The sequence below is a fragment of the Perna viridis genome, chromosome 8 (assembly GCF_037379345.1).
Source record: "Perna viridis isolate PV_CMFRI_1.1 ecotype Kerala chromosome 8, ASM3737934v1, whole genome shotgun sequence".
Classification (NCBI taxonomy): Eukaryota; Metazoa; Mollusca; class Bivalvia; order Mytilida; family Mytilidae; genus Perna; species Perna viridis.
In genome coordinates, this window is record NC_142452.1 from 42,664,840 (window position 1) to 42,685,419 (window position 20,580).

The 20,580-nt window shown below is 34.6% G+C and overlaps 1 protein-coding gene across 2 annotated transcripts; it reads right to left on the minus strand.

Moving 5' to 3' along the window:
* Positions 1–10,699: 10,699 nt before the first annotated feature.
* Positions 10,700–20,577, minus strand: LOC148610604 (carnosine synthase 1-like). 2 transcript variants are annotated; one of them, XM_088595793.1, is made up of 6 exons: positions 20,500–20,577; positions 17,522–18,309; positions 16,591–16,771; positions 15,279–15,575; positions 13,975–14,237; positions 10,700–13,516 (listed from the first exon to the last, which is right to left on the minus strand). In XM_088595793.1, the coding sequence occupies exons 2-6, from the start codon at positions 18,002–18,004 to the stop codon at positions 12,281–12,283; spliced, it is 2,460 nt and encodes an 819-aa protein (XP_088451919.1). In that variant the 5' UTR covers positions 18,005–18,309; positions 20,500–20,577; the 3' UTR covers positions 10,700–12,280. The 2 variants fall into 2 exon arrangements, with proteins under 2 accessions (XP_088451919.1, XP_088451918.1); XM_088595792.1 differs by lacking the exon at positions 20,500–20,577 and having other exon boundaries at positions 17,522–20,466.
* Between the last annotated feature and the right edge of the window lie 3 nt (positions 20,578–20,580).

Consider the following 20,580-nt stretch of genomic DNA (forward strand, 5'->3'; position numbering starts at 1 on the left):
CAAATTTATTGTTTTATCTAACACACAATTTATCACTTTTTTATAATTTATTTGTGCTCCTGTTTTATTTATTATTATTATTATTATTATTATTATTTGTTCATTGTGCCTCTAAAATGCAAAAACAAATGTTTTTGAAAAGACAAATTTAATGAAATAATTCTCAAATTGTATTTTTAAAAAAATTTTTTTTATCTTATTATATTACTTAAAACTCATATTTAGGTTTTTCTTTTTCTTTCGGTTTTTGGATTTTCTGTGGTTTTGCTTTTTTGCGTGCGTTTTTGTTAGTTATTTTAATTTTGCTTTGATTTATTCATTTATGTTTTTGTTTTTTTGCTGTTCCGTCTTTCTTTCATAATCTTGTGGGTTTTTTTTTATTCATAATCCTATCATATATATTTATGTATATGTATGTATGAATAACGATATGTTTTGCATAAATTTTACTTTTGAAGGATTTCAATTTCTTAATATTTAGCTGTAACTAAGGAAAATTACAGAAACTTAGAAATATATCGCATTAGTAAACTTTTACATTTTGTGTATACACTAACACCTGTATACAAATGTCCCATTTTACCTTCATACTTTCGTTAATTCGTGCAATATTCAATGGCTTACTTCTTTTCAATAATTCAATTATTGAATACCAAGACCATTTTATGAAGGTAGACTATAATGGGACCCATCCTGCATTAATATTCCACGCATGCCTCTAAAGCACAAAATCTCCAATTTCGAATTTTCGATAAAATTGGGTTAATAAATAAGAAGTTCCTAGTTATTTGTTAACTTCAAAGAGGAATATACCATGTTTATCACAGTTCTGGGCCCTGTTTTGCAAAGAAAGTTGTCAATAACCTACTGAGAAGACTTATTTGACCTTCAGATATGAACATATGTCTTTGCCTGTACAAATTAATTGAGCAGTTTTGACAAAATCTAAATATCGAAATGACCTTACAAAATACCATTTCCATCCAAAGTGTTGTCGTTCGATCCTGGTGTTTTGGCACATATTTTAACTTAAAAATATTTCATCAATGGTTGTTTTGGTATATAAGAGATTTATATCCGTTTTTTTTTACTCATATGGTTAAAATCCCAACTTATACACAGTTTTATAAAAACAAGTGTTTTTGAACATTTTGGCCACATAAAGCATGTATGTCTATCTGTGCAGTTCGTTAGCCATATTTTGTATTGACAAACTAAAAAAAATTAATGCAAGGAAGGTACACATGTTTCTACATGTAATAATATCATGTAAAATCGTCAATGAATTAATTCATTTAATTTCAGGGGCCCGAATTGACATAAACACATTTATCCTTTTGATTAAGATTAACATTTGGAGATTAGAATGTGAGGCATATGGAATGTATGTGTCACAATATCAATCTATTTCAAATCGGTTTTCTGTACACTTCAATGTAAGAAGGATGAAACTGAAAAGTTGTTGACATATATTTTCGAAACTGTATTTCCATGAAATACCATAAAGCGTGTAATTTTTTTTGGTGTGTTAATATTCACATATTTTAGCGGTGTGTATGCCAAGACCAAACTACATAATGCCAGAAATATACTCAGAACTAAGGTACTTCAAGTGAAAAGCACCCTCCAGAATTATAAACACCACTGATTTATAACTTTTTGCTTCAAAATCGCCACATCTAACACTGTTAAAATAAACCGCCAACGGTATCCTAGATGTATTGTAGATCCTATTTTGTTTACATATGTAATCGCTGTTTGTATTTTCATATTATTTAAGTGGAGTCAGCAAGTGATTAGAAATGTTTTTAATCATTTACAATGAGATGCCATAGCTTGTATATTAGCAACATACTACATGATATTTAAATAGGACATTTCAGACTTGAATGTTTTAAAATTATCGACACGCAAATTCGTGTTTATTAAACATACAGTATATCTTTTTGTTTATTCTGATGCTCGTAAAAATGTGTTTATTGTATTATCATAGTTTTTAATTGAACATTAATGAAAATTCATCTTTTTTTTCAAATTCTCTAAACACTGCAAGTTAGAATCAAAGTCAGTGCTAACAAACTTGAAGGACATTGATGATTTTCGTTTTTTTTTGTTTTGTTTTTGTTTTTTTGGTATTTTCGGTCCCTTTTCTCCTTTATGATAATTTTATATCTTGCACATAAACAATACGTTAGTTTTCGAAATGGTTTATAATTATTTGTATGCATTATCTAAATATTTACCTAAAATTTAAGAGAGTCAGTTTAAACTTGGAAAAAAGATATTTGCATTGATTAAACTTTACATCGTCTGTATACGCTAACACCTGCTCACATATGTCTCTAGTCTATCTTCTTACTTTTGTTATTTCGAGCAATATTCAATGACATCCCGGGATCTAACTATGAAGGTATACTATTCTGTGACATGTTTGTTTCATTCTGATAATGCCACATAAGATCTCCATTTCTGATTTATTGACGTATTTTCAGTTTTTCAATGTACAGTCTTACGATGTACTTTATTGTATTACTTAGTAATGATTACATATGGTTTAAAAAGCGATAGATAAATATTGGTAAACATTCAAAGAAGTATTTACATTCTGGACCTACAATTTAATACAATTTTAACTTACCTACGAAATAAGATCTATATGTATTTGTACTTTATGAAAGTACTATTTATCCCAGACAAATACATAGCAGCCGTTACAAAAATGTCATTAATTATGCTTCAAAATACCGTTTATTTTCAACGTGAAATTATCTTCACGAAATTCGGCAGTTTTCGTGTGCGACTTTAGTTAGGATAGGATAATATGGCCACATAATTCAAATAACTTAATACTTTGTCAACCTGTGGCCACAATTCTAAGTTAAGGAAAGTGAAGTGAAATAAAAACTTTTTTTGTTGTTTATTTTTTTATTTTGTCAAAATTACACGTTTGCCTTACCATGTAATATGGATCCCATTTAATGCATTGACGGCCGGCAAAAAAAAATGGCAAAAACAACAAACATGTTGCTCACAATATTGTATGAAATTCATAATGATTATATTTAATTTATTTCCGGGGCCGAAATTTATATCAACAAACCTACCCCTTTGATTTTGTATTAACCAAGGAGATGAGAATGTGAGGAAAAAGGATATATACACATGTCTAGCATTTAACATCGGTATTATGTACACTTTTACTTGAATATTAAATTTACATTATTATTCTATGAAATAATTATTTTCATGTCTTTCGTGTGTCCGATATTCTTTTTTATTATGTATATAAGTGTTTTGTTTGTAGTTTTAATAATCTTACAGGAAACAACTTTTGATCAGAAATTGTTTAAATAGATTATAATGTAATTCCAACTTGTATTTCAACAACAGCTTCTGAAATGAAACTATTGATATGCTTTCTTTATTAAATTTGAACTTATCAGTTTATTTAGTTTTTTTTTCTTTTTTTTACATTTCAATCTGAAATTAGATTCAATGTTCAAAGATTGATTAGTACAACTGCAGTAACTTAAAATACTGAAGAAAAAAAAACAAAAGCAAAAATAAAACAAAAACAAAAAAGATTGCTCTTTTTGAACCATAAATGAAAAGCCTGTACATTATGCTTCATGAATGATTAGAAGAAAAAAACAGATAAATAGGGAAAAATTCAAAACTTCAAAATCGACTACCATACATATGACTGCGTATGTCAAAAATTTGTCAGAAAACACAAGGTTAACATGAGTCAAACATACCGTATACATATGTCGCTTCAGACGCCTTAACCATATAACCACTGATTTGCGTTTAACGTGTGTTTAACATTATTTTAACATATTCTTTATGCCTAATCCTGCAATTAATAGCTATTGACATGTGTCAGATCATGATGCACATCAACCATACATGTATATAATTATATTTTACCAATGAGAAAAAAGACATATTAGATGGTGATGATTTCTGTCAAGACCATTTACAATGACTTTGTTCTAAATGGCAGATCCCATAATTAACAAAACGGCCCTTACCTGGGGCCCAAAATCGTTCCTCAACAAAAAATGTGCATCATACATAAGATGTATTTGTACACAATATTAAAACTACACTTAAAATCAAAGATTCTTAATTGTTCAAAAAGTAAATTTCTATCGAAGTATTGTTTTCAATCTTTAACTAAATAAATATAACATTTTGCAAACTCTGCCCCTCTCACTCTGGATCTGCCTACAATGCGTTGTATTAATAAGTAAGATACCATATACATTCAGTATTAAAATAAAAATTCTTTAATTTCGCAACCACAAAATAATATTATACATATTTGAGTAACAACAAGATTTTATAACAATTGTACACGTACATGTATTAGCTACAAAAAATTATTTAGGATCCCGTCTTTCCCAACATGCATGTACATGTGTATTCAATCAAAATTTAAGCACAATAAAGGTGTTTTTTCAAACAGAGTACAAACAGCGTTAATCTAAAAACAAAAAACAATGTACGATTGTCCATTGTAATGTTTATATATTTGTATGCAAACTAATATCAACAAGTTTGATTTTGTTAAAAATATCTATTGACCACCATATGTAAGAATACTTACTTCCTATTCTCATCAAAATTCAAATTCTTAAACTTTATTACCTTTAATATGGACACATTGTTAATTAGGAATCAAATCTACATGTAGGTTGTTTGTTGATAGAGAGTAATCAATGGAACCAAGGTTATAGTGGTAATCAAAGAGTAATCAAGGGAACCAAGGTTATAGCGGTAATCAAGGAGTAATCAAGGGAACCAAGGTTATAGCGGTAATCAAAGAGTAATCAAGGGAACCAAGGTTATAGCCGTAATCAAGGAGTAATCAAGGGAACCAAGGTTATAGCGGTAATCGAAGAGTAATCAAGGGAACCAAGGTTATAGCGGTAATCAAAAGAATGTAATCCAGGGACAAAGACCTGACATGGAAAACAGACATACACAACAAAAAACATAAAGTAACTAAAATCATACATACAAAGTAACAAAAGCAAATAAGCAACACGGACTCCACTACAACTGGGAGCATGGACAAGGTGCACCAGTAGGGTAAGCGTCCTCTGCTTTTCTGGAAACAACCGCCGAGTTGCTAATAATAAGTCAAGTCCGGGTAGACAAACGAGGAAAGGAAAACTACTACTAAAATCAGTTTTCATAGTGCAGATGGGTACACCATAACGATCCACGAGTTTATGATGACGACCATAAAACTTCTATAGTGATGACTTCGATCTTGTAGAAACATAACCCTGAACGTATGAAAACTCTTTTTTAAATAATCCACTAATTAACCATTAAAAGTCTACTATCATCATATTGTATCTATCAGATATAAAGGCATAGTTAAGAATTCGTATCAAAGTATATTGCTATTTCAGGCCATTGAACAGAGAAATCTCCAATTTCTAATTCCAATTTTAATAGAAACTAGGAATCATTGAGATGGATTCCATCTCTGTGTTCCCCGTCAATTAAGCCATATATTTGAATTTGATTTAGGTGATCAACCAACATGCCAATTATCAAAAGCCCACATCAAAAGACAAAAAATACAGCCTGGACAAGAGTTTGTCAACGAAAAAGCAAGAATTTGACCATGATGTTGAAGTTTAAGGCCAAAAACCACTACCCGTGAACACAACACATCATCTTTATGTGATCTACCTACATGCCAAATATCAAAAGCACACATTGAAAGACAAAAAAAAGTTAGTCAGGAACCGAGTTCGTCGGTGAAAAAATTTGACCTTGATGTCATAGTTCAAGGTCAAAGGGCAATATTCGTTGTACATGACACATTGTCTTTTTGTGGTCTACCCACATGCAAAAATATACATCGAAAGAAAAAAAGTTACAGTTGGGAGACTATTTGTGACGGACTGACGGAAAAACAGGTGGATCACTATAGGACGGCCGCAACTTTTAGAGGTGGTACCCTAATTAAAAATGCTTATTCTTATTAGATTTTGTTAGACTTGTAATTGGTCTTGGATGATAAATAAGCCAGTCATTTCCTTTAAAATTCTCAATGACTAGCCCGAATAATAGATGACTGTAAAGAATTCAACTAGCTCGAAACAAGAAATTTGCACATTATTTCACTAGTACGAATCAATTTTTTTTAATTGCTCCAGGCTTTCAGCTAGTCGCTTAAGTCGTGCGCTGATAATTTTTTGAGCAGTTTTGAAGGATTGCTGACACAACCTATAACTATTGATTTCTTCAATCTAATTAACAAAAATAATAAATCACAATAAAAAAATTGTACGAATACCATGTTGATAGGCATGCAATATCAGCATGCAGTTAAAATCAGAAAGACATATTAACCTTGCTACATATAACAAGGTCTCAAATACGAATGAACTAAAACGGACATTCATTATGTTAACTGTTCTAGCATTAACAACAATAAATGGTGCAAACAATTCTTGATTGGTAAACTTTTCAATTAACGGACATACAGACAAAAACCAACTTCATCTTCTATGTTTCACAAGTAATAATCAAGACAGGCTGTATATATACACTAAACTTCTTGTATTGTAGCTTCAAATCACAGGTATCTGGTGAATATAAACCACACTGTTCAATCTATTTAAGCAACCATTTGATGAAATTTCATCTGCGGCTATTCTTCCTTGGTTAATCAAGATATTAAGTAAAACTAAGAATCCAGAACATTTCCCCATAATTATTTACTAGAATTGGCTGAAATCAATTACAACATTTTGGTTTCAGTGCCTGCAAAACCAAAAATATTAAGTGGTTACTGATATACATTATACATGGGACACAAATATTATTAGAACAACTATGAATAGGCAGCAAATTAAGTAAAAATAGAATTTAAAGAACAGTAGACTCGCTTCAAATGAACAAAAGTAAAACACTTGTTGAATAATCTCCCTTTTAGAGTCCTCCAACAGTAATATTCATTTATGCACATAAAAATTATCTACAAAGAATCAGGCACAAATACAGGTTAATATTTGTGGAGTGCTTTACCAGACTTTAGTTTAAGAATACTATGCACTCAAAAACAAAAAGTGAAAAACTTCAAAAGACTTAAAATGCACAGTTTTTTTTTTATGTTTTGGAAAAAATTAAAATAAAAAAATGGACCCATGGAAGTGCCTGTGATTGAATGACATAATAATTTAGAAGTTATTATCTACTTGAGAGTTTCTGAAGTGTGTCAAAAGAAACTGTCAAGGCCAAAGATATAGACGCATTAGGCGATTAGGTTGGGTGTGGGCGATACTTCCTTACCAGAAATAATTAAATGAGCAGTAAACGACCAAAAGTACAAAATGAACAGAATGTCTAAGATTTGGTAGATTTTTAACTGTTGACCCGATGTAGCAAACCATTGTCTACTATACATGACAAATATGTTGTCGTACCAGCAGACAAAGCCCAAAACAACATTGTTTTTTCGTCTGCAAAACATTTTACGTCGAATGTTTATTATCAGAGGTAGACGTAGAAAATAATAGCAGTGATAAGACCTATACCGCTATCACACTCTCCAAAGAAGAGATCGTGGAAAAGCATAAATCTATGTAAGTCTATGTACTGGATTCCTAAACTCCACAAGACTAATACAAACAACGTTACATAGCTGGATCTGCAAAATGTACCACCAAATCGCTTTCAAAACTTTTAACTTCTATACTCACAAGTGTCAAAGAGGGTCTGCAGTCCTACCACAACACTTGTTACTCCCATTGAGGTATTAATTCAATGTGGATCCTGAAAAATTCGAAAGATCTTTGGAGACAATCAGTTAAAGACTATTATCAGAATATAATAGCATTAAAACATGTGATTGTTCAACACTATACTTCTATTCCCCATACTCAGATAAAATCCCGACTTAAAAACATTATACATCGTTGTTTTTCTAAAAAAGATGGTACACCAGGATACAGATATATAGTTCTTGAAAGAGATTCCTCATACTTTGTAAGAAATAACACCAAGTCATCTTTCAAATATACAGAAGAAGATGTTTACAAAATGCTGGAAATTTTAATGGACAATGTATTTGTCCAGTGTGGTGGACGCGTTTTCACCAAACGGTCGGCATTACAATGGGACCAAATTGTGCTCCTCTACTTCCTGACCTATTTCTTCACTATTTTAAGGCTGACTGTATAGCTGATCTGATCCAGATGAAAGAATATCATTTAGCTAGATCCTTTATTCTCAGTTTCCGCTACATAGATGACGTATTATCTTTAAACAATCCTACTTTCGGGGTTTTGATACTTCGCCTCTACCCTAAAAAACTTGAGATAAACGATACTACAGACACTGTGAAGTCAGCCTCATATCTTGACCTAGACTTATAGATATCGATGGAAAATGAAAACTACTGACCAAACTTTACACCAAACAGCACCTGCGTGTGGAGTGTTCATATCACAACTCATACGCTATGCCAGAGCTTGCCGAAACTACGCAGACTTTTTGTATCGCGCTAGAATTCTAACAAATAGGCTTCTGGAACATGGTTATGTTGCTACAAGATTGAAGTTATCACTCTAGAAGTTTTATGGTCGTCATCATGAACTCGTGGATCGTTACGGTGTATCAATCTGTGCCATGAAAACTGATTTATTAAACGTGTCATAGTTTTCCTTTCTTCTTTCCTCTACCCCGGACTTAATTTTTTATGAGGAACTCGGTGGGTGTTTCTAGAAAAGCAGAAAACGCTCAACCTACCGGTGCACCTGGTCCATGCTCCTGTTTTTAGATTCCCAGTTGCTCATTTGCTTTTGTTACTTTATATGTATGATTTAGTTAATTTATGTTCTTTGTTGTGTATGTCTGTTTTCCATGTTTGGTCTCTGTCCCTGGATTACATTCTTTTGATTACCGCTATAACCTTGGTTCCCTTGATTACTCTTTTAAACAATTCCTATGTCCTTTTTATACAATAACTTTCAACAATTCTTTTTTTGCTGTTGTTATGTATTCAAGTTAACGATTTCAAAACTAACACTTTCAACACTTTCAGATTAGTTTTCAGTTGTAAAAAATGGCCAGTAAGACACCTTAATGCCCTTCTCATTTTAAATAGAAATAATTTTAGATATTTTTTGGAGGATAGCGAGATACAACGGGAATTTTATTTTTAGTATGTAAATTCACATGTAACACCTTATGAAGTGTTACAGATGCTGCTTTAAATAAAGCTTTTGCATTGAAAGTTCAGATGCTGAACTAAAATCAAACAAAATGGAAATTCACTTCACAGAGACCTGTTTTTCTATGTTCTAGAAAACCCAAACTACTGTTATACAGTGAGACCCAAGTCCAAGACAGTCATGCTAGTTTAAATGGAAATTTTGACTTCAGGTTTTAAATGTTGTATGTATTTGTTATACAAATGTAGCACTACTGGAGTTTAGGAGCTTACAAAGATTGCAAAATAGCTGTGTTAAGATCGTAGGGTCTAAAATGTGTAACCCGTACCCAAATTATGTTTTGTAAAATATTTATTATGTTAAGAACTAAAAATTTCATGAGATGTGGAAAAGTCTGTTTCAATTCATTTCTAGTCAAGTAAATGATGTAAATGATGAATAATTTTCTAATACATCTTGTTTGATCGGTATTCTGGATTCCAAAGGTCGAAAATGTGTAACCTGAAATTACCGTACCAAACTAATAATTATTTCTCACTTTCCTGTCTGAATTTTACGTTTTTTTTGTCGAATCATTAAGAGGTTAAAACTTCACTTAATGAATTTGGATAAACGTTTGAAAGATTCGATATTGTTAAAAAAAGAAGTGGTTGAGTTTGAAATTCGTACGGTACAGGGCATGAAATATTTCTTTAAACCTCACTTTTTCTTTGGTAAGTTAAGAAAATAATTCACTTGTACTGAAGAAATTTCACTATCCCTGTGTGTAGCCTGGGAAGCGGGCTGAACCTGCTAGGGGGTGGGGCATGCCCCCCCCAAGAAAAATTCCTGCACTCTGAGCCAACCTGGAGAGATTTTTGATACTTTGACAATACTATGCTTACATGATTACTATTAACATTTGATCAAATGAATTTTGTTCGTGATTCACACACTTTTCTAATTCCAAAATGGTCCTCTGGATCAGCAACTGCACGCCTCTAAATCTGACACACAAACAACATTGTAGATATAACTAGAATAACGTCTATTGGGGCGGATTTTGTTGAATAACGAGTAGAAAACTTTAAAGAGCTACATTCCTGCTTATTTACCCACACAAATGTAGATACAGGTACTAACACTGTACATGAGTTAACTAATTTTGCTTTCCCAGATTGGTTCTACCCATGCTTTGTCAATTTGAGTTAAGTCTCATATTCAATTTGCCTGAAACGCGACGGGTATTTCTTGAAAAGTAGAGAACGCTTACCCTACAGGTGCACGCTTCCATTTTTTACTGGAGTCCAAGTTGCTCATTTACTTTATTTTCTTTGTACGTATTATTTTGGTTATCGTATGTTCTTTGTTGTGTGTGTCTGTTTTTCCTGTCTAGTAGATGTCTCTACATTGCATCCTTTTGATTTTCGGTAGAATCTTTGTTCCCTTGATTACCCTTAAATGGCTTCTGGCTATGTTACATTTCCTGGTATAATGGATACATTAATTACAACAGATGATGATACATAGTTTTTAATGATAACTAATTATGCTAAATGATGGAGCTAAAATGTAAAGCGACATACAATTACTTAATAACAAAAATTGATGTCAGGGCGGATCCAGACACTTTGGAAAAAAGGTACCCGTCGGGGTTCCTCAGAAACAAAGTGTATTCAGGGGCGAATTCAAGCGGGGGCGTGGCGGGCGTGTGCCCCCCGCCCTCCCAAACAAAAATTCAAAGCATGGGTTGTCCGTGGTAGATTTAGGCGGTATTTCTCACTATTTTTACCACAAAAGGTATCTACAGAGCATTCACTCAGAAGAATATTTAAAAAATTTGAACCTCAATTTTTTTTTCGCCTCGATCCGCTCGGCAAAATTTTAACTGTGCGCCCCCTCCCCCAATCTAAAATCCTGGATCCGCCCCTGGTATTTGGACTTTACTTGCCACTTTTTGTCAATTTTACATATGAAATTTTCCAAAAAAAAGGAGGGATGCAACCACCTGCACCCTTCCCCTGGATACGCCACTGGATGTGACTTCATGAGATTCTTGGGATTTTAGATTTTAAGTAAATTCAAATGATTAAGACATGAGATTTTCAACAGCCACAGTCTCATTACCACGGCGTTTTAATAAATTTGTCTGCAATTAAAACAATGATAATTTCCGTTCGTACAATCGAAGTCCCAAGTCTCTTATCGAAATTAGTTCTTGGTTAGTTCCTTCAAATACCGAACTGTAAATGAACAAAACGGAAACAATATTTGCAGCTCCATCTAAGCATGCGCGTAAAATAAATTTTTGACGCATATATTTTGAACGGTAATGTTGTGACTTGAAATCTTTCAGAAGACAATTAATACATGTACAATTGTTCTGGTGAAAATTCTGGTGAAAATTATGTTTGATAGATGTAACACATACATTTTAGTCAACAACTAACATTTTTTTCGCCAAAATGTATACACCAATTTACACTACACACCATTAAGTATCAGTCTCTGTTAGAATCAGGCAGGACGTAAAACATGGTACATTTGTATACAATAACTCAACTTTTTGATTGTGTAATTTAACTAGTCATGATTTGTACCTAGAGAAACAAAAGATTTTCCAGATCATTTTTTTTTTATAAAATGGGTCACAAGTTAATTGAAATACACTTCAAAGAAACATTTCAAGGGAGGATAACATCTGTATATTTCCGAACAAGTTATGACAAGATGAAATAGTGTACATTTCTAATATAGAAGATTCCTTTAATGATGTAAAAAGTCCGATCCAAGAGTTTATGACATGCATGTCTCTGATTGTTTCCGTTTTGCCTGATTCTTACTGAGATTTGTACATAAAAACATCTAATATTACAAACAGGCAAACGAATAACATTGCAGTGATATTTAAATGGTCTTATATTATACCTTAATACGAGTACTAAAGAACTACAAACCAAGCAGTAGTGAACCAACATTGAATTTATGTTTAGACCAAACTATACATTAAATGCTAAACTAGTGTTACCACAGAGACAGAGAGGTTTCGTTTCCAAACTGGTTACCATGTCAGAGATTCTAGGTTTAATCAGAATCATCTAAAAATCTTTTAGATAGTAATTCAGGTCATATTGGTCACTGTGCAATCCAAGAACGGTGCAAACAGCAATGAGGTTCTGTTTGGCCTGGTTGCTTTCGGATGCTTTTACGGCAATGTTACAAAACGGTTCTTCCATGCCTACATTGCCACAGTCATCTAGCGAAGCCTCGATCTGGTTATACCTGACCATTCCAGTTTGAATCAAATTTTCCAGGAGTTTGATTATGTTGCAGTCCTCAAGTTGTTTTCGGTGTAATGATGGAACGCACATGGTTCCCATTAGATGACATTTTGAAACTGGCTTTTGTATGATAGGTCGTATTCCTAAACTGATCATAAATGCAGCCAGGAGAATATCAACGCCGTAGCAGGCACGGATCCAATCACACAGGTAGAATCCACCCATTCTAGCATTTATTTCTATCAGCTTGGGCCCATATGTAGTCATCATCATTTCCACGTTGAAAACGCCATCGACGAGTCCTATTTCTGTGCAGCATTGATATGCAGCTATGATTATTTGCCCTTGTCTATCTAGTGGTAAACAGGTGGGCATTGATGCTGTTGTTTCTGTGTATCCCCCCTTCTTTGTAGGGCCATTATCAGAAACGAAAGCCGCGACAAGCTGTCGATTGTATATAACAACATCGATGTCGTGTTCTGTTCCAGACAACTTTTCCATAAGGAATAAATCATTACCATGACCTAAGCCGACTCCCGGGTGATCTTCCTCGGTACAAAGGTTCGTCTTGATTTGGTTATACACATTGACACATTCTATCCGGCTGCTGACTGGTTTAACCCCTACAGCGCTTGATCCGTATTCTAGTTTTAGAACGGCTGGTAGTCCAACATGCTCAATTGCGTTGTCAATGTCCCATTCGGTGAATATCGGTGCGACTTTACCAGAATAGAGATATGTGCGCGGAAAATGTGGATGATTGTCGGTCTTTGAATTCAACAGACGTTGAGTAAAACTCTTTTTCTTTGCGATTGAAGCTGCTTCCTCTCCTGGTCCTCTTAGATTCAGTTTCTTAGCAATGGTCGCTGAGAGTGGTCCGCAATCTTCCCAAAACGTAATGGAGCCACTGATATCTTTTCGTTGTTCTTTCAAAATTTGAATTATATTCTCAGCATGCTGTTGATCCTGGGTGTGGTCAATGAAGTCGTATTTAATGAAGCTGGATGCTTTGGAAGCTGCATACGAAGATTCATCGGGGTCAACTAAAACTATCTAAAATACAATGAAATGTTGTTGGTTACATGACATATTGTAAATATGCATCTAACTTGTAACTTTTATACGTAGGTTTATATTGCCGTTCTCTACCTGTTTCATTTAATTCTTGTAAATCATTGAAATTTTACATATGGAGGAGCCATTTATATTTGAACGAGAAAAAAATACAATTTAGGGTAGAAGCCCTAGCATATCTGAATCGCTCACCTGAAATGAATGTCTTATATTTCGGATACACAAACATATACAACAGCGAAAGACAACTTATAAGCATGTGGCTTGCGCGTCTTCCACTGTTTTCTTTCTGTCTTTTTTTGCTTGATTAATTATATAACTTGCATACATGTATAAGCGCTAAAAGGAAAGATCAGACTTTTTTTTAATTTTTAAGTACTGATCATAATAACAGAAAATTATTCTATGATTGCTAGGTGAAAGTGACATACATGTACCTTAATTCCATAATCTTTAAACCCATCCCAGATGAACCTTTTACTAAAACCACCAGCTCCAACCACCAATACAGTCTTATCCTTCATGGCGAACATCTGAGAGCGCTTTATCATGTTCTGTATTAGGGGGCGCGTGGTCTCACCCTGTCGATGTGGGTTCAAGGTTTCAAAAAACTGGCATATGATGGTACAGTCGTGACTGTTGACCTCAATTCCAACTGGTTCAATGCTTCCTTTGATTTCACTTAGAACGTAGTCGATTCCTAAAAATAGATAAAATGCATGCTATAATTGAAATCGAACCAGCTTTTGCGGTGTATTAATTTTCGCTTTTTTTCGCAGTGTATTAATTTTTGCTATTTTCGTAGTGTGCATCATATGATAATCATATGAAACGAGTGGGGTATAATAATCATAATTATGTGTCAGTTATATAATTATTCCACAATTATCGTATGGCAATCATGTTATGTTTTTCAGAAACATATGATTACCATATGTTTCCGAGCCAAAATTAATAAATGAGAACAGTTGCGGATCCAGAGAATCATCTAAGGGGACCAGGGGGCACACAATATCTTAAGAAGGGTGGCGGATCCACAGAATCACCTAAGGGGATTAGGGGGGACACAATATCATAAGAACAGTGGCGGATCCAGAGAATCACATAAGGGGACCAGGGGGGTAAACAATATCATAAGAACAATGGCGGATCTAGCGAATCCCCTAAGGGGGCCAGGGGCACAACAAAATCTTTGTTAAACACTATTTTATGCATTAATACACGCACACACATTTCATAAATTTCATAAATTTTCAAATTCGTAAGGTAAACATACACAGTGTATGGTTGCCATATGATTATCACATGACGCGAATCGAGCATCATGCATGTCTGATTATCATACATTGTTTAAATAAATCGCCCACTAATTTGAAAGCGATTGCCATATTAAAATAAAAACGTGTATGATACCTGATGTTAGTATATCTAGCTGCATCACATCATGAACCATCATGATTTATCTAAGTTTGAAGGCTACAGTTACTATGTGCAAATTTGTGGCAATTAACTTTTTTTTTCAAAACAAAGGTAATGTTCTGACTTCCCTGCTGGTGTTCCATGTATTTAGGAAACCCTTTCTCTGAAAACATTAATCTATAATTCTAAATCAAATAATACATGTAAAATGCATTGTGTAGAAAGGCGAAGTATTTTTCTGGAAGTTCAATTAGAGATCATTTTGTGTTTAGGCATGCGCAATACAACAAACTAGTAGCGAAAAAAAAACAGGCCTACTTACCTATGATATCTGTTTGAGCACCTGGTCCTCCTCGGCTATCACATGACAGATTTTTTTCATCCTCCATGATAGTGCCCAATATTTTTTCTGAACCAAGCTTCACAGTGTTGTAAAGGCGTTGTCGCTCCTTTTCATTTATGCCCCACATTTTCATAGTCGTGTCAAAGGTCAAAGGTATGGTGTTGTCGCCATTGATAGGTGTATTCTTTTTACCGATTCCACAAACAATCTGTGATGTTATAGGCGTGTTGTCGGCCTGTCTACATACACAAACACGAATTCTGTATGAACTTTCATCTAAATAAATGACGATTTGATCTTTATTAAAACATTTTTACAGAATGCATGGTGACAAAAAGGGAAAAAAGAAAAATTAAAAAACTTAACAGGACCGGATCCCGACACTTTGAAAAGGGGTGCCAGTCGAGGTTCTTGAGGAAAAGGGGTTGTTAGAACATTATTTGCCAGTTTTTTGTCTATCAATTTTACACATGAAAATTACAAATTTTCTAATAAAAAGGAGGGTGTTAGCCTCTGCACCCACAATCTGGATCAACCGCTTCGTAGTTATAATCCGCAAGCGGGAGGTACGTATAGGCTAAAAACCACTAATTCCACTTTCCATAGGCTTCTATGCTAATTTCACAATATTCAATGGCTTCTCTGGACTTTACCTTAACTTTAACCTGCAGAGGACTATATATCAGCATGATTCTACATATGTCAGCTCACAATCCTCAGAATGGCATGTGGGGTTAGCAGACTTGCAGTGCAGTACTGGTCACCGGAAGTGAAGGGTCTATAAATAGCATGGGAAATCCCAGTGTTTTCACAAGATAGGGGTATATTTAAAAATCATTATGGAGATTAGGCTTCACATCACAAGAAGCAAAATGCACCTATAAAATGTACAGAAATGTTTTTCCTTTCAGAAACTGTTTAAATTTTTTAAATAAGATGAGAACTTTTTTCACAGCACTCTGAGGAACAGGGGTAATTTCTGCGTAGGACTATTTTTGCGTACGTTCCAAATGCTCATTGGTTGAATTGGTGGTCTGTAACCTAAATATAGTGTGAGTTAATTAAAAGAGTTTGAAAGAAATGGTTGGCTTTTATTTTTTTCATCTTTTGTCTACATTTTGTGCAAAATAAACAAAACTTTCCAACAAATAGGGGAAGTTCGAACCCCTGGACATCCCGTCTGATTTCTCCCTGGGTTGCTATGTACATGTAACATAAGTATAAACCTAAAAGTTGTTACTGACAGCCGAATTGTTATACATTGTTGTACAGGGCCAAAATATATGATTACCAAGAATGAGATCACGGTGTGCTGGTGGTCGATGGAATGCCTCTACTAGTACTGTACTTTCTATTTCCAAAATGTCCAGCAAATCTATGACAGCGTTGTATATTTGGTCAAACTCTGTGACTTCGTGGAATGTGACACCTCTGCTGGCATGCCATATCGGACCTGATGGTTTTACTACTACCTACATGTAGGAATAAAAAAAAGACATGCATTTGAGTCATCCATTACAAGGTTACTTTTACATATATACACGTGTATATGAACGACATGACAAAAACTAAGGTTTTTGCCGCTTGGTACAAATGTTGGACGAGTGATTTAATGAATTTTGGCGTTAATAAAATTTCATCTTTGTACAAAACCTAATACGACCGCAGATGCCGAACCCGGACAATCTGGACAATTACATTTTTGTATGGGCACATAATTCAAGATCGATACAACCCCGTTGGACTGAGTAAGTTTCCAGTACAATGTAAGTGATCAAATAAAAGTTTGCAATTAGATATCAGAAATTTACTATTATTTTAAGTTTTTTTTTTACAAAATGCTTATTGCTCACGCCGTTGGTCCTGTTATTCCAAACTTCCTACAGTGGTATGGAACCTTGAAATACAATATCAAAGCTATTGTCTTGTTGCTGGCCCTATTCAACCCAGTGGCGGATCCAGAGGGGTTGCAGGGGACGCTTATGGTAAAAAAGCGGTCCGTTTGTTTGTTGTGGTATCGATATTGGAAAGACCCAAACACTTGGACCCATTCTGCCCCAACATGTATTTCGAAACAGCATGTAATATTCAGAATACCAATCGGTATATTCTGTGTCTATGATCGATTGCAACATGTGCCTATGTTGACATCGTATTTCAAATTAGTTACTCATCTCGTTCGTCGGTTTCGGTTTTTGTGAGAAATGCATCGATTAACTAACCTTTCCAGCCAACTGTATTCCTTCTGAATTCAGGAAAATTTGCAGTTCTTTAGAAATATAGTCCTTGACTTCGTCTTTGTTTTCTACAGAACAGACTCTGATATTCACGTCGTTCGGGACTGCGTATTCATACGACGGTTTATAAGCAAATGCGAGGGTTTCAGGATAAAAAACACCAGCGGCCGCCATCCATATTCTCGTCAGTAGTTTATCATCAACTCTCTTGCAAAGTTCAATTGAGCTCGACATCGGACAGTCTAGATCAAGCTCTACATTTTCTCCATCATTGCGTTGTCCGTCCGTGCATGCACGCGTAAAGAAGTTGACAAAGTAGGTGCACCGTCGTGGTATTTCAAATACGTCAATGTAGGAACACCCACAACGGTCAAAGGTTATTGCCTTTTTAACATACAGGGAATGAAGCCCCTCTTTATCTTCAGACTTGTCCTTGATCAACCAGGTCGGGGACATTACAAGCAGCATATCTCCAGGACATTGCCGACCACCCTCCAACAAAATCCCTAAACATTCCACCGGCGACGAAAGCAGAACTATAGAAACAGCCGTACTTGGAGTTGTCTTTCTTGGGCGTGACGTCCGGTCAACAGTTTCCGGTAAGTTGTGTTCGTGTAAACTGTACTGGAGTGAATTGTAGTAGTCATCAATGTGCTCGTCATCTGCTGTGAAGGGGTTGGTGGGATCAGGTGAGGCAAGGTTGACGTCTGTTCTCCAGGCTGTATAGCTTCCTGTCACTGTCGTGTATTCCTCTGCTTGTTTTTCAATTACTTCTTGAAATGAAAAAAAAAATGACAACAAAAATCAGCATTTGTCAATGAAAGAAAAGATTGAATTGTACTTTTATTAGATTAAATGGGGAGCAATTTAAAACCTGGAAAACATTTTGATTCAGAAGTCAATTTCTCTTAGTATAGAGGGTATGTTTTACACCTTAAGCCAGCGGATAGAAAGTTCTGCGGATGCGATTTAATACCTGGATTTCAGAAAGTAAAACAAAAGGAAAATTGGCAGACTTGCCATGGCAAGTCATTTTTTCTCTCACGTGTTAATCTCCCTCCATCATTCTGGCTCGCTGTTTTAACTTTTGGATTATGGTTCAATATAATAAACCATTTGTCGAATGTGCATTCGGGAAACAGTAAATGTATTACTTTCCTATTCCTTCCGCATCGGCTCAGGTAATGTGTGTTACTAAAAGGTGGAAACAGATATCGGAACGGGAGCGAAAAACGGAAAGAATAATTTTTACCTTAAACAAGTCGATATGTCGGCGAATGCTTAAAGACAATGTTTAAGTAATATTCTTCCGTTGTCTAATTAAAACTATATTCTGTGATGTGCAGTATTTTAACTTTTTCGTTATATTTATTGTCTGTTTCGTGGTTTGGCTATTAGCATTCTGTTAAGAAAAAAAATCACGGACATTTCCATTTTATCATTGCTTCATTGGGAACTTGAAATATATACCCGATTTGATTTCTGTAGCAACCTCCCATATACGATAGCATCGGCCATGTTAATAGATTATCTATACCGCCATGTACATGTATGATCAACGGGGAGAATATATGTTGTTTTAAAAGTACGTACACAATGTATTGAAGCACCGAATAAGTACCTCGGGTGATAAATTGGCTGCTTCCTCGATCATGACGGGAAGAATTTAATGATTTTACGTGAAGTTGTCTGATTGAATAAACAATCATCATGTGATATGATTGAATTCCAAAGGTCGGTTTGCACTGGTTAGATCTCGAGAACGGAAACAAAAGTTCGCCGATTTTGTGAAGTACAATTGTATATTACTATGGACCACAAGCTGCTAATATGTTTTGTCAAACAGCGTAATTCCTATCAGTGTTGTGTGCTATGAAGCTGGCTGCAATACGACGTATAAGTTTAAGGTGGCCACCGTGCACCTGTGAATTCAACAGCAACAAAAAACAAAACAAAACAAAACAAAACAAAAAAACAAAAACAAAAAAAACAAAAACAAAAAACAAAAAAAAAACAGAACTTTACAGTTCAAAATGATTGTATTCATTTCTTTAACATTTTTACACACGAAGCTATAAATCCTTGAATATAATCAGTCAGTACAATTTATTGTATGAAGTAAATCCTGTCTAGTTTCAAAATAGTTCGTATTATAAATGTAGCCGTATAATTTCAAGGTTTACAAACCTTTTTCTCTTCCAATTTTCTACATGGGTTTGATACTGGAGAAAGGGTAAATAAAATAATATTACTGTTGTAAACAGTTCTTGGTGTTATTTGAATAGAAAAAAAATTAAGAAACAAATCACGGAAACTCCATTTTATCATTGTTTTACCGCGGACTGACCATTTATGTCGCAGTATTTTACCCCGAGCGATAGCAATTTATTTCGATTCTAATAGGACAATAACGGTACTTTTCAGGGGCGGATTCAGACGGGGGCGTACTGACCCCCCCCCACTAAAATTTGCAAAGCAGGGGTTAAATGCTGAATTAAGGCTGGGCATTGGGAGTTCAAATTCTACGACAGTCAGTGGGCAGATTGAAAATTATATATAGTATCATCATTTTTGTAAGCAGTGAGTCAATGGACGGTCCCCGTGTATACATGCCACTCCTTGTCCTCAACTATTTTTGATTTGGTTTGTTTTGTTTTTATTAATATAATATTGGACCCAATCGGATTTAATCGAGTTCTATATATTCGAGAAATAGTTGCCTATTGAGGAAAACATTGTTACTTAGAATTGTATTTCAAAGAACAAAATAATATTAAAAATGACTTATCTGCAAAATTGAATAAGTTTCCAAGCATGCTTTTTTGTCCTGTAATTCTTGCATCTGGAGATCGGCTAAACTCTCCAGGCAAGGAATGTCCGTCCTAAGATCCATTTTTTGCGAGACGTATCTACACTGAAGACGATATATCGAAATATAGAAGAATAGGATAATTTATTTATACCGATAAACCGGCTGGTTCACTCCAGTTTAAGTGAAAACCAGAATACTCCGGTTCCGCGACATGCTGGTCATCCCCGTAACT